The 21,553-nt window shown below is 41.1% G+C and overlaps 1 protein-coding gene across 1 annotated transcript; it reads left to right on the top strand.

Moving 5' to 3' along the window:
* The first annotated feature begins 1,887 nt into the window (after positions 1–1,887).
* On the top strand, positions 1,888–21,479 carry LOC121855157. The gene is made up of 3 exons (XM_042350025.1): positions 1,888–1,971; positions 16,755–16,911; positions 21,343–21,479. Exons 1-3 carry the CDS (start codon positions 1,888–1,890, stop codon positions 21,441–21,443), a joined length of 342 nt encoding a protein of 113 aa, XP_042205959.1. The 3' UTR covers positions 21,444–21,479.
* The last annotated feature ends 74 nt before the right edge of the window (positions 21,480–21,553 follow it).

The raw sequence follows: 21,553 nt of genomic DNA, 5'->3' as shown, positions 1-21,553 counted from the left end.
TATATATCACACGAAACAACAAAAAAAACTAAACTTCTGTAGGACATTAAACTGATACGAGAGAAGAAAGAATATTATAGTATCCATTAAAGAAATTGATACCGAGAGTGGTATTTTGTGTACTGTGGGCGCACGGCCTTGGTGGTGGGTATAAATATTTCAGCGATGTTGTGTTAGAGAGAGAGAGAGAGAGAGAGAGAGAGAGAGAGAGAGAGAGAGAGAGAGAGAGAGAGAGACACGACAATCAAACAAGCAAAACAAAACAGACATGAGACAGCACGACAGACAAACAGCCTGATACCATAAGACGTCAGCTGTTAAGTGCTTCATCGTGGAGTAAGAGTTGCAGCTCCCGGTCCGGATTCATCAAGCATCACAAATTAAAATTTTCCCTTAATTGGGGTTCATATTTCTGCGGATTCCCGGACCTTCGTAAGTTAAAATTTCAACCTTTACTTGGAGTTATCTGAAAGGTTAAAACTGGCTCACTTCACCTACCACATAAGCATTAAATCTACGAAGAGACTCGAAAGTAATTGATCATTAGTTACCTTTATAATACGTAAAATATGACTTACGAATCTTAGAGAATATCAACCCAGTTTCTTTGAGATTCTAATTTAATTCTGCTTCGTAATTTGTTAACACATGCAACCAAAATGGCATTGAAATTACTTTGAGACTCTACCGTAAGACGACACATGTTTTTGTTATGTCTGGTTGGGTGAAAATTAGTGTACCTGTAATTACGAACCTGAGAATATAGACTGACGCAGGTAAGTGAAGGTGAGGATGCGAGGTCGTGTATTTCTCGGTGAACCTGTTAACATTGCCAGGTACAAGTGTCACCTGACCCACGTTTTAACCAATTAAGCAATCCTTTGGCTTTCGCGGATCACCTGAAGGCACCCATGTTTATTTCACTTGATGATTAAACTTCCTTACACTACTTGGAGGGTTAGGTTAGGTTAGGTCAGTTGGGGTACCTAATCTTCAGCAATCCGTTTCCGCTATATATAGAGATTAATGAGTCTGGTGACCTTAAGAAATAGAACCAAACAAGCATCTCTTACTTGTTTACGAGTCATTTGTGGAATGATAATGAAGGTGGTGATTGAGTTTAGCTATGTTTCTGCTATGTCTAAGTGATGGAGTCTTGAGAAATTGTTGTATTTAATCTCTTGAGGTATTTTCTTTACGGTACACAAGCACAGGAGTGGAAGTGGTGAGTTAGCGTGTTTACTAAAAGCCATCTAAGTGATTGTTAAGACAGGTGAAGTGATCAATCAACCTTGACTTAAAGGGCAAACCAGGTGTTGTTGGGGCATCTTGTTAGGTAAACCCGGTCTTACCTGTACTGTACATGAATAACTTATGAGAATAACTTTCACTAATAATATAAGTCGCTCTAAAGAGGTAATTAACCCAAGTCTATCTATACTAACTTGATCTAGGTTAGGTTAGGTTAGGTTCGGTTAATATCATGGTGGTTAAACTTAAAGTGAAATAAACTGGGGGGTTAATCTTCAGGTGATCCAACATGTGTAATGTTTGTTCAGTGTCTTGTTGTGACTGATGGGCTGGGAGAGACACTAGTCACTGTGTTTACCTAGCGTGGGTTTGTTGCATAATTCGGTTTGCAATACCTGGCAGTTTCTTACAGTTAAGCAACCAGTCGAGGTATCCATTGTTGTTCTGGAAGTGAGGCAGACTTAGCTAACGGCAGTAACGGTCCTAACGGTAATAATGGTCCTAACGGCAATAACGGTCGTAACGGCAGGAACGGTCTTCACTATAATGACGATCCTAACGGTATTAACAGTCATAACGGCTTTAACTTTGATAATGGGAGCCAGTCAATGCTAATATTGGCAGTGAGATCAGCGCATGGCAGTGGAACGTAATAAGAATTCTCAGAGAAGAAGACTGTTTGACCACAGCCACGGTTCACTCGCCTCTGTTGATTTCTATGTAAGACTGTTGTTAAGTCTTGATGGACGCCTCCTGATAATAAACTCCCGAACGTTCAACGGTTCCACAAGTACAATACTCCCTTAAAAAGACGCAGGTCTGGCTTACTTGAACGATAATAGCGTCCTGAGACCAAGATGGCGTTAACATTACAAGAAGACTCTACTGTACCTATATTGGTTTCTTTTTTCTTATTAATGGAGAAAATTAGTTTAATAATGGTTGAAAATCTGGACTAAAGCCAAGAAGACTAACTATAAGAGATAGAAACGTGATACCTCGGGTGATGTGACAACTACGTCAACACCACCAAAGGTTAATGGTCAGTGATCCGCGTCCCTGAAGGCCCTATGTTATATTTTTTCTGGTGTCTGAGGGATGAGATAACACTTCTAGTTACGGTTGAGTCTCATCGCTGTTTTTAGATCGCTTTGGCCACTAATCTGATTTCTTAGATTTAGTTAGTGAGTAAGACTTTAATGTTATATTCGTTTGTGAAAAAAATTAATCTTAGAGAATCTGAACCCAGGAATACGGTCACAGTGGTAAATGTATTCTTGAATTAATAAATCAGTAATTATGAACGAATAAATATTTAAATCGTCGATAATGAAGTAACACTACCTTAATTAGGGTGTTAATTTACGACGATAATGTGAAACCAATGTCAAAACTGTTTCAATGTTTCAATGTCCTGTTTTGGTAATAAACCGATCATCATCTATGAAGGTCCTCAAGTCCTAAGCGACCACAATAATCATAATAAACAGAACAAGATCACTTCCCTGACAACAATAACAGCGGGTCCACCTTCAGCCTAGCGGGGGTGTTGAACGTTCACTGTTGCTTCCTGAATACCGCTACCACCTGCCGCACTACCTAATATCATTCACCTCTTAAGTCCCACCTTATGAACCTCTCTTACTGAGGCAAGCACAGGAGTTTATTTTTTAATGAACTTCTTAGATGAGATACTTGGTGATAGAAACATAATGCCATTTTGTTTTGTTTTTTAAAGGTTTAAGTCATAAAATTAAGAAACAACAACAAGAAGAAATAACTGGGAGGTGACATTATAAAAGGTGACATTCTAATAGAAGACCTGTGAAGGATTTTATGCAACTCGACACCTGATTTACTCTAATCTAGTCTACCACCAGAAAACCTTGGGAATCAGACCTTCAGTTTAACATTTTCGTTCTTTACACATCTAGATAAACAAAAAAGTTCCCTTCCTTGACTTTCAACATTGATCGATGTCATGGAGAACATTTTCTGGGGGGTGTACTGAGTAGACACAACCAAACAGAGTGCTATTTTTACCCCACCTTCACATCCAGCTGTTACTGTAATCAGGGAGCTGTTCTTGTCGTTGTTGACACTCGAATTCTGCTGAAATATTTCTGTAAAATGTTCTCCTTCCCACACACTCTAACACTGAGGTTATTCTTCACTATAAACACTATATTTTTACAACTGTTCGTAATCAATCCAGAGGTGATGATCGTCCAGTGAAGAGGAAAGTTTACATTACTGCGTCCACCTGAAGAGTACACACCACACCAGAGCTTACAACCGTGTGTACTCTTTAACCTTCTAATGTTGGTAATAATTATCTTAAGTCTGACATTAAACACCATTTTGTATATTTATCTTGCATACACACACGCACATACATACAAACATACATACATACATACAAACATACATACATACATACATACAGAAATACATATTCGTGTCTCCACCAGGAAGGGAAGACCATACACAATGTGAAAACAAAAACAATTGTCACTTTCGGTAACCGTACACATCAACATCGTCACACAATCACTCTACATCACCTCCCTCAAGTTTCTAACCTAACGTAACCTAACCTAACCTAACCTAACCCCCACCTTATAAGCATCAATAACTTTGTAGTGTTAAAAAAAAAGTGAATTCAATGTTTTCTATTACTTACGTTGGCTCCATATCACCCACCGTCCTGCTGGCGACCTGGTGACACGACTCGTACCATTTACAGTATTGTGTGTGCTTCTCGACCTTCCCCCTGTTACCTCCAACACTTACACTTCCTACTACTCCTCCACTAGTTGTTTCCAGCCCCCACCTTACCCTACCCCTCCTCCCTTCCCCTCCTTAAAGATCCTGGTGGCGTATTTGGGAGTGGGGATGGGGTGGGGATGGAAGGAGATGGGTGGGGAGGAGGTGGGAAGATGGGTGAGGAGGTAAGGATGGGTCTTAAATATCATTACTCACAGGCAATGAATGGAGGACTGTGGAAGGGCCGCTCTTATGAATGGAAAGTGTCCGGTGGGTGTAAGTGATTCTTTTATGGTATCTACACCTTGGATATATATGGTACGTGTTTGTTTATATAGTCTCTCTCTCTCTCTCTTACTTACCTTTTATCTTTAACTGTCTTCACACCCTCTTCGAATTTACTATCTACCAATCTCTCTCTCCTACCCCCTCCCTCCATAATACCAGACAAATGCACTGTTCAAACAAGGGTCGCATTGGTGAAACTCCTCCTACCTCTCTCCCTCCAAGTCAAGCAACTTTTTTCCCCTCCGTTCTATCTCTCTCTCTCTCTTTCTCTCTTTCCCTCCACCGTGGCACAAAGGGTTAAACCTAAGGGCGTGAGAAAGGGCGTGAGAAAGAGACAAGGACCTTGGGTGACTCACCTCAGATAACACAGCCCCTTAACATCATCATCGACCGGGGGGAAAAAAGTCGGAAAATAAAACAAAAAACAAAACCCAAACTGGTCCCGATATCAGCTGGTGTCTGAGGCGACGTTGATTGGTTCATGGTTTATTTTGGGGCGATGGGTAATTGACAGGTGAGGTACGGGTATATTGTCTTATGTTATAGTAATGGAGAGATATATACAGTACGTGCCTATATGGTTATGCTATGGGACACACACACACACACACACACACACACACACACATCGACCATAGCACTATAGAAAGCTCACAAACAGACAAATAGTTTCTATATACCAGGGAACTCAGGGTATAATAGTATAGGCTGTGTGATAACGGTATATGGATCGATCATAAGAAAACATGTTAATAAAAACATATAAATGCATAAAAAAAACATATCCAACGGGTTCTATTTATCCAATTTACCCTAAGAATCCAAATTATCCGAGTGATGTTTTTTCAAAGGTATTTCCTATATTCAACGTTGTCCCCATTATCCGGTACTAGACCTCACACGATAAACCAAGAAACGAGTCTTCCGATCTCCATGAAACTCCTGGACGCGAAAAACTGAGCCTCATGACAGTGTTTATTACCCCATAAGTACGATGATTTAACCCCTTGAGTACGATGACAAAACCTCTTTTAAATCATCAAGTCATCGTACTCAAGGGATTAAATCATCGTGCTCAAGAAGTTAAATCATCGTACTCAAGGGGCTAATCTGGCCATCAGGGAAGTGGTGTCTCAAGAGTGTTTTATCGTAAGTTAAAATCAAAACGGTACTAAGAGATCTTCCATTTATTATCTCAAGTGGTGATAGTGTCTGGTGATAGTGTCGTCACGATGAGGGCTGATGAAAACCTGGCTGTTATCAAGATGGTGTGAGGATGGTGACGACAGTGATAGTGGTGATGGTGGTGGTAGTAGTTGTGTGGTGGGGTGATGGTGTGGTCAAGTGGTGGTAAAGTAAGATAGTGTAATGGTGATAGTATAGTGGTGATGGTGGTAGTATGGTAGCAGTGGTGGTAGCGTGGTGCTGGTTGTAGTATGGTGGTGGTAGTATGGTGGTGGTAGTATGGTAGTGGTGGTAGTGGCGGATTCAGAAGCACCAATAGCACCTCCTCGTAAGTACCTTAAGGAACCATTGAACACCATCATGAATATCATAGCAAATAAACTCTTATACCCAGAGGCATTATATTACTGCTTAATGGAAGGAGAAGAAGGGGGAGGGGGGGGGAAGAGGAGGGGAAGAAAGAGGAGGAAGAAGAAGAAGAAAGAGGAGGAAGACGAAGGAGACGAAGGAGAAGGAGGAGGAGGAGGAGGAGGAAGAAACAACATGACCAACAGACAGACAGACAGACAGACAGACAGACAGACCAACACCTCCCTCCCTCAGATCAACATAAAATGAAAGTAAAAAAAAAATATATATATACTTACTTTAACTATATAACAACTCGACAAAAGCCTTCACATCAACGCCATAATAAACAGAGCAGTATTACTGGAGTAACACAACATTGGCATTCATCTTTCTTGTTTGGTAAAAAAAAAAGAAGTAAATAAATAAAAGGTAATATATATTTTGATTCTGTTCTGGCTGGACGGGTGAATGTTTAGGCGGCATTCCTCAAGTGTTGTTCGATCCAATCTTAATCGTCATAAACTTTAATAAAATATCTGACGGTGTGTGTGTGTATGTGTGTGTATGTATGTGTGTGTGTGTGTGTGTGTGTGTGTGTGTGTGTGTGTGTGTGTGTTTTCAGAAGAACGAGTCCACACTGTTCCAATGATTTGAAGATATTGTAATTATATTCAGTTACATAAATACTCAAAAAAATAAAACACTTCAAATGGATTAATAAAACACACACACACACACACACACACACACACACACACACACTCCGAGTAAAAATGTTCAAGATTGTATTATACAGTATATAGACCGAAAATGAGCAACTGAGAGAGAGAGAGAGAGAGAGAGAGAGAGAGTTTGGAGGTCATTTAGATGATGAAGTCAACAACAGGTAGGTGATGAAAGGTTGTCCCAGCGATCAGTTTTTCACAGGATGGTAACTTGAGATGGCTGTACGGGATCCACAATGAGCAGTTAATACGTCAGAGGATAAAACTAGGAGGACCTGATGATTAGACACCCCAGCTTATTTTACCTAATTATTAGACACCCCAGCTTATTTCACCTGATGATTAGACACCCCAGCTTATTTTACCTAATTATTAGACACCCCAGCTTATTTCACCTGATGATTAGACACCCCAGCTTATTTTACCTAATTATCAGACACTCCAGCTTATTTCATATGTTGATTAAAGAACCCAACTCCACCTGAAGGATTAGGTAAGGCTAAGTTAGGTTTGATTAGGTTAGGTCTTGTTAGGTTAGATTGTGTTAGATTAAATTAGATCAAATTAGGTAAAGCTAGATTAGTTAAGGTTAGGTTAAGTTAGGTTAGGTTAGGTTAGGTTAGGTTAGGTTAGGTTAGGTTAGGTTAAGTTAGGTTAGGTTAGCATTAAAGTGTTCCATCATCAGAAGAAATAAACTGGGATGTCTAATCTTGAGGTGATCAGTAAAATATCCCAGAAATCGAAAATGATCAGAGAAAAGTGACGAAACTGGTTACTTGGGCTAAAGAACCTGTCTTGTGAACACCGTGTGAAGACTCCAGCAAGGTGAACCGTAAGATACAAGGTGATAGAAAGAGACGTTTAAGACCATGTAAAGAGAATATCAATAACGCAACGAGTATACCATAAATACCTGGAGTATAACATGGAGAGGTATTACCCAAACACTGGAAGCACATATGGTCTCAGAGGTCGCCACTTCAAGTTAGTTCAACACAAGTCAACATACCAAGCTAAGACAAACCAATTTCTAGTTTGTGTTCTGTTGACATAGAGTTGAGTCTTCCATGGTATAAACCTCTGAGAAAAGACTGGAAAAAAAAGGCAGATAAAGATGTCACGATCAACAATAGAGCTCTTGGAAATCTAAATATCAACTAGAGTTACGGAGTTATATAACAGTTTGGATATATATATACCAAATACATTGGGTGTATGTTCCTTATGCAGTTCCAGATTTGAAGATAGAGAGGTGGAATGTGGTAGAGATGTGTGGGTGGTCGAGCACATCACCTTTTCCACTAGGGGCGGGTTGTACCATGAATTCACCCACCAGTTTTCTGTCCCTCTACCCAGGTCAATATAACTCAACCCGTATCTAAGTGAAATCGACGCTATTAACCTCCTCCCCCCCCCACTAACTGCACGGTATTACGCAAATAAGCCATTTAAATACGCACTTAACACTGTACTTCACCAGTTAAGAGGGAGGGGTGGGGGGGGGGGGAAGTTGCTATAATGAGCTGGGAGGATTGAGGCCAGCGTCAGTATCATTATGTTGACATATGGGAATAAATCTTCCCTCAGCCTCGATCCCTATCACACCTGGACCTATTAAAGTCAGGTTAAGTGAGGCCAGTGATGGGGACGTCCTTATGTGTGTACGGGATGCTACAGAGAGAGGAGAGAGAGAGAGAGAGAGAGAGAGAGGAGACTGTACTAACTGTATGACTGTATAACTGAATAAGTAACAAGCACACTGCCCATCACCACCAGTGAGGGAGCGCTACTGAATGCCAAACGTGTGTCCCAGTCTTTCCCACCCCTCACCACCACCATCCTATCCTCCCCCCTTCCATCGCCTGTCAACCCACCACCTAACTACCCTTTCCTACCTCCCCTTGCCACCCCCTATCCCCTTCCTACCTCCCTTGCCAACCCTCCAACCCTCACCCCCTTCCTACCTCCCCTTGCCAACCCTCTACCCACTACCCCTTTCCATCACCTGCCAACCCAATATTTATAACAGAATTAAATTATTTCCTGTTTATTTCGTTTTTATTTTACAAGATCTGAAATAATCCTTTACATATGAAAACAAATAATAAAACTATTTATTCGTGGATTTTAATTTTTTTTACTGCAATTTATTCTATTTTTATTGTAATTTTTTCATTCGTATTTTTTTCACACGCCGGGGAAAATTAACACAGAAACTAATAATATTTTTTACTTTAAATTTCTTCTCTGATACAACACAAACTTTAAAAAAAACCCACATCCAATATATTTTTTCTCTCGTGATTCGTTTTAGCGTTAAATTTAAAACCGTAAGAAATAATAACTTTTATATCAAAGTTTAAATTTATTCTGGCGACATATTTGCCTCGTTTTATTCATCCTCAAACTCGCCTTTATTGACATGACTGATGAATGTGTTTGACGAATGAGGGATTTTTTTTTCATCTCCTCGTCCGTGATTCAACACCGCAACATTATTTAGCGACAATATTTAACTGTAACTGTAATATATTTTGCCGCAGATACTGGAAATATTAAACTGTAACTGTAATATATTTTGCCGGGAATAATAGGAATATTTAACTCTATCTTTGTAATATTTTTTACCGGGAATAACTCAGGTTTTGTCAACTAAGGTAATTTAATGGGAAGTTGAAGGCCACGACCTTTGTATACTTTATAACCTAACTGTTGCCCGTGTATGTATGTATGTATGTATGTATGTATGTATGTATGTATGTATGTATGTATGTATCCACTTCAATTAAAACAAACAAATTAATGGTATACCTGAACTAAAAACAAACAGACACAATAAATAATAAAACACATCTCAGTGACGAAGGTTAAACATATAATACCTGAACTAATAACAATATCCAAAACACCTGTTGGACGAGTTTGAACCAAGATCATCTAATTAATATTAACCTGAAAGAAAAACCAAAGTAAAAACACATATTTAACATACCTGAGTTAAGATAATCACCTGAGATATCGAAACTAAAGGGAAAAAATAAAAAAGCACAAATATTAAGCATACCTGATTAATAAAAGCTAATTACTATTGTGTTAGTTAAAATAAAAGTATACTATTTGTAGGTGAAAACAATTGGAATGTAGTACGTCACTCATTTACTTCGTGTCTACCTGAGTTTGAAGACCACAGGGGTGTAGCTTTTTGATGGATTGTGTTCGACTCCATAGAGACGACTAACACCCCACATAGCAGTGAATCCTCGTAACTTTCCTTTACTTATGTCTAAAAAAAAAACAACGGATGAAAAATGTACTTAATTGGCGTTTTTTTCTTTAATTATAACGTAAATATTAATCAAAATATCTAAATACTTCTATATCCTAATAAGACCTAATCTCTACCCGGTCAAAAGCTGGATAATGATTAGACCAACACGAGAAATACCTTAACACATATCAAGAGATCTGTCAGTGGGAGGTAATAAAAAAAATAACACGATTATTATTATGGTTTATGACTAGCAACAACCTGACCACACATTGGCCCAAAAAAACTATAGGACAGAGGTCGGTAATGACTGCCCTTAGGATATCTCTGGTAATAATAGGTTTAGCGTAACATCTTTATATTCGTCAGGTTTACTTACTATAAATTAGAAGTAAAATAATATAAATCAAACCAAACACAGGTAAATGTAGTGAAGATTTCCTCTGTACTTTAGGTCGTGTGGTCTTAGGAATCACTCTGGTCTTAAAGGGGTTGAGTATCTTTGTATATCTAATAAGAACTTGACATTTATATTTTTTTAAAGAATCGTATTTAAAAAGTGAATAGTAAATGTCAATTGATTCAAAACTATAAACAAACTGATGACGTAGTGATCATAAATACAGGTGTTCATCACTAATTAATAGAACACCAGTTTAAGTACAGGTGTAAGGACAGGTATATTAATTTTCTATTCAGTTACGGTATTAAAAAAAGGTGATAAGTTATATATAATAAATCGTACTAAAATGATGGCACCTTAAGAGACATATTTAACAGATACTCCTACTACATCTACCAGACCTTGTACTTCACCCTCGAGTACTACTCAAGATGGCTTACTTTAACATGTATACTATACTGTACACGTCCACCATCTCAAAATTTTGGTTGTTCATTAAAATTCCGACTCCATTTTTGGGAGGAGAGGAGGGAGGAGGAAGGAGGGAGATGAAGGTGGGGGTGTAAGTGGGGAGATGAGGTGGGGGGTGGGTGGGGGAGATAGAGGAGGGGGTAGTTGTATCTCATGTTAGCAAGTTTTTACGTAATATCATTTACTGGTTATGTAGGAAAAAGAATGTATGGATATCTAACTTGTTATCAATACCCTCTGCACGCTCGGTAGCTGCTGCCAACAGAGAACTGACAGCCCGTCTGAACAAATCTTAACAAAAACCCGAGGAAGACGAAAACTTATAAAGTAATAAAATTTGTAAGTACGTAAGTAATTAAATAAGTCAAGAACAGTGAAGTCTCTTAAGTTAGTCGACGTCTTAATGCTATTTAGGGTTCAAGTCTTCGATCTCTCTCTGGCTTCACATCACAACCCAAAACTCTCACCAGACTTGACCTCACCATTTCCTCCTCCTCACACCTCACCAAAGACACCAACTGTTCATTTCATTCTGACATTTCTCTCTGGCTTCACATCACAACCCAAAACTCTCACCAGACTTGACCTCACCATTTCCTCCTCCTCACACCTCACCAAAGACACCAACTGTTCATTTCATTCTGACATTTCTGTGTAAACAAACCGAGTTCTTTCCCGCGTAATTTATATTTTTTTAATGTCTACCTCCCCTGTGTCATTTATAAATCACAATATCTTTTTGTAAGTCTTCTCTGTGTGTTTTATTTTGTCCTCTGTATAAACATCATCAATCACTTTCAACACCTGTAATTGTATTTTCTCTTATATTTCCTATCTTTCATTTTTTTTCCGATACACATTACTATTCATTCATTCATTTATTTATTTATACATGCTTATTTTTCACACACACACACACACACACACACACACACACACACACACACACCTCCTCCCTGTAAGTATATCTTTAAAAAACAAATTCCAACAGGTACTATAATGCAGACACGTCAACTAAATCATCTCCGTCAGTGAATAAGTCAGTTAGTCAGAATATCAAGAATACCATTTACGGAATCTGAATTCCCCACCCCTACTACTCCCCCTGAAAAAACCGACAGACAGACAGACAGACAGCAATATGATTATTTATCTTAAGAGAGCAACGCCCACTTCGCTTCTACTATAATACCGTGTTGTTTACCTGTACCCCACACATAGGTATATTAAGGCTATGGCAAGGTCGTTGGTGGACGGTACCTACCTGTGTGAAAATGAACACCTGTGAGTGAACGAGTGTTGTGAAAATGAATTGTTGAGAGTGAACGTTTGATGTGAATATTATATCGTGTGAATGTGACCTCATGTTATGGAATGTAAAATCTTGTTGATAAAGTGAACGCCTGTTGGGCAAAGTGAAACAATTGCGAAAATGAGTTCTCAGAACGTGTCTGTGTGTGTGTGTGTGTGTGTGTGTAAGAGAAGGGTTGGGAAGGACGAGTAGGAGGGTGAAGAGATTGACGGAGGGAGGAGGGGAGGAGAGGGGAGAGGGAGGGAGAGGGAGAGTGGAGTGGGAGAGAGAGAGGGAAGAAGAGAGAGAGGGGAGGAGAGGGAGAGGGGAGGGAGAGAGAGGAGAGGGGAAGGAAGAGAGAGAGTGGGGAGGGAGAGAGAAAGTGAAGGGAGAGAGAGGGAGGAAGAGGAGGGAGAAGAGAGGTAGAGTGAGAGGGAGAGGAGAGTAGGGAGGAAGAGAGAGTGGGAGAGGGGAGAGGGAGAGGGAGGGAGGAGAGGGAGGGAGAGGGAGAGGGGAGGGAGAGAGAGAGGGGAGAGAGAGAGGGGAGGGAGAGAGGGAGGGAGAGAGAGAGGAAGGAGAGAGAGGAAGGAAGAGAGAGAGTGAAGAAGAGAGAGAGAGGGAGGGGAGGGGAGGTGGGGAGGGAGGGAGAGGGGAGGGAGAGAGAGAGGGAGGGAGAGAGAGGGGAGGGAGAGAGAGGAGGGAGGGAGAGGGAGAGGGAGGGAGAGAGAGGGAAGGAAGAGAGAGAGAGGGAGGGGAGATGAGAGGGAGGTAGAGGAGAGGGAGGAGAGAGAGAGTGGGAGGAAGAGAGAGAGGGAAGAAAGAGAGGAGAGTGGGAGGGGAGAGAGAGGGAGGAGAGAGGAGGAAGGAAGAGAGAGAGAGTGAGGGAGATGGAGTGGGAGGGAGAGGGAGAGTGGGAGGGAGAGAGAGAGAGTGGAAGGAAGAGAGAGAGTGGGAAGAAGAGAGAGAGTGGGAGGGAGAGGGAGAGTGGGAGGGAGAGGGAGAGTGGGAGGGAGAGGGAGCCTGGGGGACATAACGGTGCAGGAGGTCACACAGCTGCCCACCACCACCACCACCACCACATCAACGTCAGTCACCTTCTTCTTCCCTTTATTTCTTTTCTTCTTTCTTCCTCTTCACTTATCTTCATATTCTTTATAATTCCCTGTTCCCTCATTCCTCCTCTTCCTTCTTTTTCTACCACCTCTCCCCCCCCCCCTCACCCTTTCTTCCCCCTTACCTTGCGTCATAGTGCCTTCTCCTATTCCCCCTTCTTCTTTTGCCTCTCCTCCACCTCTTCCTATCTTCCTATTCTTCTTTCCTTCATCTGGTCTCCTTTCTTAAATCGCAATAATGAAGTTTATCAATAATTATGATGATGATGATGAGGAGGAGAGGAGGAGGAAGAAAATAATGATGATGATAAAGATGATGATTAGAAGGAAACTAATAATGATAATGAGGAAGAGGAAAATAATGATGATAATGATGATGATGACTATGTTGATGTGTGAGGACAGTGAGTCAACACCTCAACGCGCTCACTCATTGAATCTGGATAATACAAGTTCATTTACATAGAAAAAAACCAGCTTGTTTATTCAGTTCTTTACTTACTGAGACACACACACACACACACACACACACACACACACACACACATACACTCAAGGAGACGATTTCCCACTTCAGTAATCTCTCTCTCAATTTCAGGGTCAAGTGCTTAGAAAGATCGTCAACCTCCTGATATGTCTGGAAGGGGGGGAAGTGGAGGAGGACGGGGGAGTAGAGGGGGAGGGGGTAGGGGGGGTGGAAGGGAAGGGGGTAGGACTGAGCCGCCACCACCTCGATCTTGACGTCCAGGAATAGGCTGGTGTCTTCGTGTTGTGTTGGTGAGCAGTTTGGTCACTTCTCTGTCTCCTCGCTACCAGAATTACACTTCCCTTTCCATGAAACTCCCTCTTCCATGACCTCTTCTCTTTCTTCTTCTTTCCCATATCCTTTTAGATTTTTATCCTCCTCCTCCTTATTTTCCATATACTTCCAGATGCCTCCCATGTTTCCCCTCCCTTTCAGACTCCTCCCTTCCTTCCTTCCCTCCATTCTTATAACCAATCCCCCTTCTCCCCTTCCCCCTATTCTTATAACCAATCCCCCTCCATCCCCCCTCCCTCCCCTAGGTGCCAAAGTTGACGTCAGTGCGAATATTGAGGATATGAGGACAACAGATGACTACCCTCCACACCTCACACTCCCCAGCACAGGTGTTGGGCTCAGGTGTGGGGTCGACCTGGCGAGCCTGATTAAGACGAATGTGGCCAATGCAGGTGTTAGAGAGAGAGAGAGAGAGAGAGAGAGAGAGAGAGAGAGAGAGAGAGAGAGAGAGAGAGAGAGAGAGAGAGAGGTGGCTGATAACCTAGAAGACATATCAAACAAGGCTACAGATGTCTCTCTCTCTCTCTCGCCACATCTCCACTATTGCTACACAGACTAGATGTTACCTTCAATTGATCACCCACACTCGTATGTAAAATATCTCTTCCCTAACTGTGGGTACGAGAATGTATCTTAATGGGTCGGTTAGACAATGTGAAAACCATGGAGACATAATGGTGTCTAAAATATACAAAGACTCTACTGTAACTAGATAAGGTTGTCTTATTCTCATTCAAGGGGAAAAAAATTACTCGTATGAAGCCTATGAATATACAGCCTGATCTCTTGTGTGTGTGTGTGTGTGTGTGTGTGTGTGTGTGTGTGTGTGTGTGTGTGTGTGTGTGTGTGTGTGTGTGAGGGCGTCGGTAGTGATAAAATCCTCGATAAAAAAAACAAAAAAAACATGGCGATCAATACAACGGTACCTGAAGCTCGTTGAGTCGTGGGACCTGCGCAGAAGAGCTATAATCAAGCATTATCTGCGCATCAACAAATGTTATTACTTTTCTACAAGGTCGACGAGTGCTTTAGAATAAGAAGTCTGATGATCCAGTGTTGTGTTAGTCAGGGGATAAGCCGCTGGAGACCCTCAATTAAGGATAATCTTCATGTGAGAACTCCTGTCAAAACGTATATTTATAAATTAACTTGTATTCGCCTCTTTCCAGTTTAACTTGTATTGTGACCGTTACTTGAAACCACTGTAAACACTACCACCACCTGCCAACCTACCTGTCGGGGTTTGGATGATTTACCTGGTTAATTATGACAGAAATGGATCATCCTCGTCAAGGTCTTCGCCATCTTCCATCTTTAATTATTACGAAAATCCTGGTGTTGTTGTTGTTTTTTTTTTCTCCCTGCTCCGTTAGTTATGTGGTGGAGACTTTGGCTAGAGGCGGGTGTTTGTGTAACGGTACTGGGGGATGGTGGTGGTAGGGGACAGCGAGCTTTCTTCGACATTAGGATTTTTGATCCCATGGCCGCTTGTCACCGTAACCTAGCTCTCGATGCTGCACATAGGAGGAACGAGAACGACAAGAGAAGGGCATACGGGGAGAGAATTCAAAATGTTGATCAAGGCAGCTTCACTCCTCTAGTGTTCACAACCTCTGGTGGGATGGGACCAAGTGCAAGATGTTTCTACGCCAGACTCGCGGAGTTGATCTCCGAACAGAAGCAGCAGCCCAGAAGTTTCGTTACAGCCTGGATGAGATGTCGACTGTCTTTTTCTCTCCTTCGGTCGGCTTTGCTCTGCCTCAGGGGAACGAGAGCTTCTGCCCCTACTCCGACAACTGCTGCAGATATTGACTATGAGGCTACAGTCACCGAATGCCGCATAGATCTGCGGCTCAACTTATGTATGAGGATATTTAATATTAAGGTAATAAAATGGTGGCGAAGGTGTGGCTATTGGGGGAGGCTGGAGGCCACGTTATAAAAAAAAAGAAAAAAAAGTGATGGTGGTAGGTGATAGTCGTTGTGGTAGGTAGTGGTGGTGGTAGGTAGTGGTGGTGGTAGGTAGTGGTGGTGGTAGGTAGTGGTGGTGGTAGGTAGTGGTGGTGGTAGGTAGTGGTGGTGGTAGGTAGTGGTAGTAGGTAGTAGTGGTGGTGTCATTAATGGTAGTGGTGAGATTTTTACAATCTTTAATTAGTTTTATACTGTACTCCTCTTTCCTGCCCCCCTCCACATCTTCCAGGGTAATACAGGTAATTTAGTGTGTGTGTGTGTGTGTGTGTGTGTGTGTGTGTGTGTGTGTGTGTGTGTGTGTAACCCTGACCTTATCCTCTGTGTCTGCTTATTATGATGGCAGGTCAAATGAGCACTTTCAAAATTGGCCCTAATTTAACCTGATTATTAAGTTTGGTTAGCTTAAGTTTGGTTAGGTTAAGTTTGGTTAGCTTAAGTTTGGTTAGGTTAAGTTTGGTTAGCTTAAGTTTGGTTAGCTTAAGCTTGGTTAGCTTAAGTTTGGTTAGGGTAAGTTTGGTTAGCTTAAGTTTGGTTTAGTCAAGTTAGGTCGGAGCCTATTAGCACTAATACGATACACTCACACATAAACAGACAGAGTTAAGATAAATAAATCATGTGTATAAAATGAATAAAATGCACAAAGATAAACTAAACTCCTTCTTATCACTAACAGTTCTTAAACACTCTAATCTAATACTGGAGGCCGTGCAGCAGTGTGGTAAGCCTGTAACACTCAAGATTCTGATATGTCATGAGCTCACAGTACCGCACAGTTCTTTTTCCTATGACGGGAATACATGCCCCTGCTTTGACGTTGGCTCACAGCACGACAACAGATCCGGTGTGGTGTAGAGTGAGGGCGGATGTACGCGTCAACCTCGGTACTACCACGGAAAACCTTGCGAGGTCGACTGTAGAAAGCTGGAGGTGGTGAACGCGTCCAGCCAACAAGACGGGACTCAAGGTTCTGCTCGGGTGTTGTTCGCTGGCACCGTTAACTTCCCCAGAGGTACGTGTCCTACTTGGTGTGATACGTGATGCATGCATAAACTAGCCAGCCAACAGGATATACGAAGTTGATATATAGGATGTGTGAAGGATGTGTGAAGGATGTGTGAAGGATGTGTAAAGCTGACACATAGAATACGTCATGAATTTTTGTCAGGATAATAAAACCCCGGATTCGAAGACTATTTTAGCTTTATCCATCTCATATCTTACCATAACGTAATGAAACCTTGATATATCCAACCTAACCCAACCCAACCCAACCCAACCCAACCCAACCCAACCCAACCCAACCCAACCCAACCAAACGCACTCCTAACCTAACCAAATTTACCCTTACCTAACCTAACCAAACCTGTTGCTTTAGTACAAAATTACTGGTAGGAGTTTCAGGGGTTAATTTTACCTCCCTCATGTTCATTCACTAAACATTCATTAATCAAGTCTTTGTTCGCCTTAATTGATTACTTGCATCATACAGGTGGTGAAGCAGGTGAGGCTACAACAACCTTGGTTATATTAAGTCACAGTTGACCTCAGTGAGACCTAATTATGCCATCTTCTTCTTCCACTACTTCTTTTGTTTACATTTTTGTGGGAACCTTGTGGCTGCCATGGTGAGCTTGTTAAGGGCCTTCCCACCATCCTTCACCATCGAGCCCCTGACATTTATAACCTAACCAAATAAGACCCAAGTCATATATTAAACACAGGGTGAGTTAAGGTAGATATAAACAGGTTAATATCTTTTTTTTTTTAATATTTGTATACATTCTGCGTGGTAAACAATGGGCGATAATGATTACTTACTCTACTTGGCAACACTGTCTCTCCTACCTGTTTATCTCAGCCACTTCCTAAATGATAACCAGAACTGTTACAACGAGAAACTACACAACTATTAACATAACCAAATTTATCTGTACCTGTTGAGTGTATTAAATGTTAATATGGTGTACTGGGAAGTGGCCAACATTATTATATTATTTAAATTTATCTTAATTATAACATTTATCACCTTCAACAACGTGGTAATAACACATCTGGTGGAATTTTTTGGGTTAATAGTGAAATATATACATTAATATGAAGCTCTACTCAGGCCATAACCAACCCAACACTACTTTTATAGCATTATATATTATAGCGGCATCTGGTACTTACACCTTCAAACTTCTGTCAGGTAACATTCATGTCTAAAATCATCGTTGTTGTAAAATTTTTAATGACAGGATATATTATTGGCCAAGTCTATCATTATTCCTCGATGTTGTTGTGGTAGCCAGAGAGGGTCGCTTGGCCATCAATAGTGACTCAGTGCCACCCATCCTCCACTCCCTCCCCCTCAAAAAAGCTGACTTGATGCCCTCACACAACATACTACCTTATATAATAAAAAGTATCGGATATATTAAGTTATTAAATGTCAGCAGCATCACAGTTCATATATTTGATCGATATACTCAGATGGTTATATTTATATCTCGGTAAAATTATTAATGAACAAAAAATTCACTAGTTTTTATAACTTTTTACAGTACAAGTGAATCTTTGAGACACTCCAAGTTTGATAAGACTTTAACTTAAGTCTAATAAATATTGTGGTATTTCTTCACTAAGGTAATTATCACGTGTGTATTAACCATTTAATTAAACTCACAAAAAGTAATTAAATACCTGAATGAAGGTTATATAAGTCAAGATAGGTTGAGTCTTTTTAATTATATTTTAAGCCAACGGGAACCTCACTAGCGCTGCCATCTTGCTCATACATAAGGCGGTTAACGGAGGTCGTACGGACTCATAAGGACTACTAAGGACTCATAAGGACTCATAAGGATTCATAAGCTCTCACAAGGATTCATAAGGACTTATTAGACCTTTATGAGTGTGGAGGGTGAGGGTGTGTGGGTTAAGGACAATAACCTACTTGATAAAAACTGATCAAACTATTAAACAATTTACTATATAAGACACCCAGACCTACTAAGACCACTCCCCATGCGCTCCTCTCACACCCAGACCTACTAAGACCACTCCCCCATGCGCTCCTCTCACACCCAGACCTACTAAGACCACTCCCCATGCGCTCCTCTCACACCCAGACCTACTAAGACCACTCCCCATGCGCTCCTCTCACACCCAGACCTCAATAACTAACTAACTAATGATAATCGTGGTAACATTCTCCCACGTACCAGGTTATATGTACTAATTCAGATGATATTAAATGTTATATAATAATTCCTTGAGATAAATGTATTGTATATTAGGTACCACTAAGTGTGCTCAGGCTCGCCATTGACTCAATGTCAATATTTTTATTGTTATTTACTCTGTATTTTTCTGGCTAAATAAACTGTTTCAATACGTATCAAGTCCTTTTCTCACTCCTACACCACACACCAAGTCCTTTTCTCACTCCTACACCACACACAAAGTCCTTCCTTCACTCCCCTACACACACACTGCTGCCTTTCTCACCCCTACACCACACACACCAAGGCCTTCCTTCACTCCCTACACCACACACCAAGTCCTTCTCACCCCACACCACACACCAAGTCCTTTCCTCACCACACCACACACCAAGTCCTTCCTTCCACTCCCACACCACACACCAAGGCCCTTCTCACCCCACACTGATACACCAAGTCCTTCCTTCACTCCCTACACCACACACCAAGTCCTTCCTTCCACCCTACACCACACACCAAGGCCTCTCACCCCCTACACCATACACCAAGTCCTTTCTTCAATTCTCACATCACACACCAAGTCCTTCCTTCACTCCTACACCACACACCAAGTCCTTCCTCTTCCACCCCTACACCACACACCAAGTCCTTTCCTCAATTCTACACCACACACCAAGTCCTTCCTTCACTCCTACACCACACCAAGTCCTTCCTTCACTCCCTACACCGCACACCAAGTCCTTCCTTCACTCCTACACCACACACCAAGTCCTTCCTTCACTCCTACACCACACACCAAGTCCTTCCTTCACTCCTACACCACACACCAAGTCCTTCCTTCACTCCTACACCACACACAAAGTCCTTCCTTCACTGCTACACCACACACCAAGTCCTTCCTTCACTCCTACACCACACACCAAGTCCTTTCCTCACTCCTACACCACACACCAAGTCCTTCCTTCACTCCTACACCACACACCAAGTCCTTCCTTCACTCCTACACCACACACCGAGTTCTTACTAATCATACATTTAGGTTTGGTTAGGTTAGGTTAGGTTAGGTTACTCATGCTACGACACAGACATGACTGGTACAATGACACCCAAATCGCTCAGAGACTCGACCACAACACAGCATACGTTACAGTAACAAAACCAAATGCACAGTTACTGAGAGTGTTTTAGTGAATTAAGTTCAGTAAAGTTTGAAAAATGAGGAGATGATAGAATATAGCTGTCAGTTAAGTGAGTGAGTGAGTGAGTGAGTGAGTGAGTGAGTGAGTGAGTGAGTGGCAGGTACAACTATTGCATCTTAAGAATATTTGAAAATCCTTCTCCACTGTCAATTAATTCTTATGTATATGTCTGCTAAACTGCCAAATAATAATAATAATAATAACAACAACAAAAACTTTCTTAATATCATCAACATATCGTCACGTACACCGATAAATAATGCTAAGTGTCCGTCTCATTACACAACCAAGCACACACATTGTAGTCGGCGTGTTGTGAGGGGACTGGCAGGAGTCAGTACAGTTACACAGCCTTGTCTACCTGACCACAAACTAAACCATTGAGGATTTATCTTGGTCGAGTCATCAGAGTAACGCGCCATCATCCATCAGTTAATTTAATTTGTATACAATGATGTGGAGGAGAGAAATATACATAAAGAATATTAGGTATGTATATGTGTTTACAGATTAGTATTACAACCTCATGTATATAAAGTTATTGTTTGTGATATAGCTTGTGTATACTTGTTCAAGGCTACGGTGCACTCACGGTACAGTAATAACAATAACAATAATAATAATAATAATAATAATAATAATAATAATAATAATAATAATAATAATAATAATAATAATAATAATAACGGGTAATTCAGACCGACATACAGCCGACTGAACCTTGAGTCAGTAGATTAAAATTAACTAACACTTGTACCTCTCCTATGACCAGGGGTGATCAATAACTCCCTCCCTCCCTGACTCCAATTATGGCTAACCTCCTCTTAATACATACATACATACATACATACATACATACATACATACATACATACATACATACATACTGTTACAAGATCAGTACAGGTTTTAATAGCCTACAGTCTGCAACAAGACGACTGGCAGTTCTCTGGAGCCTTTCACCTCTTGATACTGGTCAATACTGTTTCAGATTACTTAGATACAAACTCCTTCTTATTATCTATCTTCCTGTAGTCCCCTTCGCCGCCTTCGTCACCCTAAAGCCAAGTTTGACGACTGTTGGATCAAAGATGCTCACTACAGACGGAGACGCCGACGAAGGAGAGAACCTTTAGTTGCATTACTGTCTAGACGTAGTGTGTGCATGTGTAAACTGTGTAAGTACAATCTGTGTATATACAACCGGTGTGTGTGTGTGTGTGTGTGTGTGTGTGTGTGTGTGTGT

This window comes from Homarus americanus, unplaced genomic scaffold (genome assembly GCF_018991925.1).
Source record: "Homarus americanus isolate GMGI-L3 unplaced genomic scaffold, GMGI_Hamer_2.0 scaffold1498, whole genome shotgun sequence".
NCBI classification, from domain to species: domain Eukaryota; kingdom Metazoa; phylum Arthropoda; class Malacostraca; order Decapoda; family Nephropidae; genus Homarus; species Homarus americanus.
The sequence above is the reverse complement of the archived record's forward strand: the minus strand, read 5'-3'. Positions and strand labels throughout refer to the sequence as shown.

What these genes read in the sequence shown, in the direction of transcription:
- LOC121855157 (XM_042350025.1), top strand. Translation starts at nt 1,888, where the DNA reads ATGGCAGTGGAACGTAATAAGAATTCTCAGAGAAGAAGACTGTTTGAC. An exon ending in TCGCCTCTGTTGATTTCTAT is followed by an intron (nt 1,972 to 16,754) that starts GTAAGACTGTTG and finishes GGTGTGGTGTAG; the next exon opens with AGTGAGGGCGGATGTACGCG. An exon ending in CACCGTTAACTTCCCCAGAG is followed by an intron (nt 16,912 to 21,342) that starts GTACGTGTCCTA and finishes ATCTTCCTGTAG; the next exon opens with TCCCCTTCGCCGCCTTCGTC.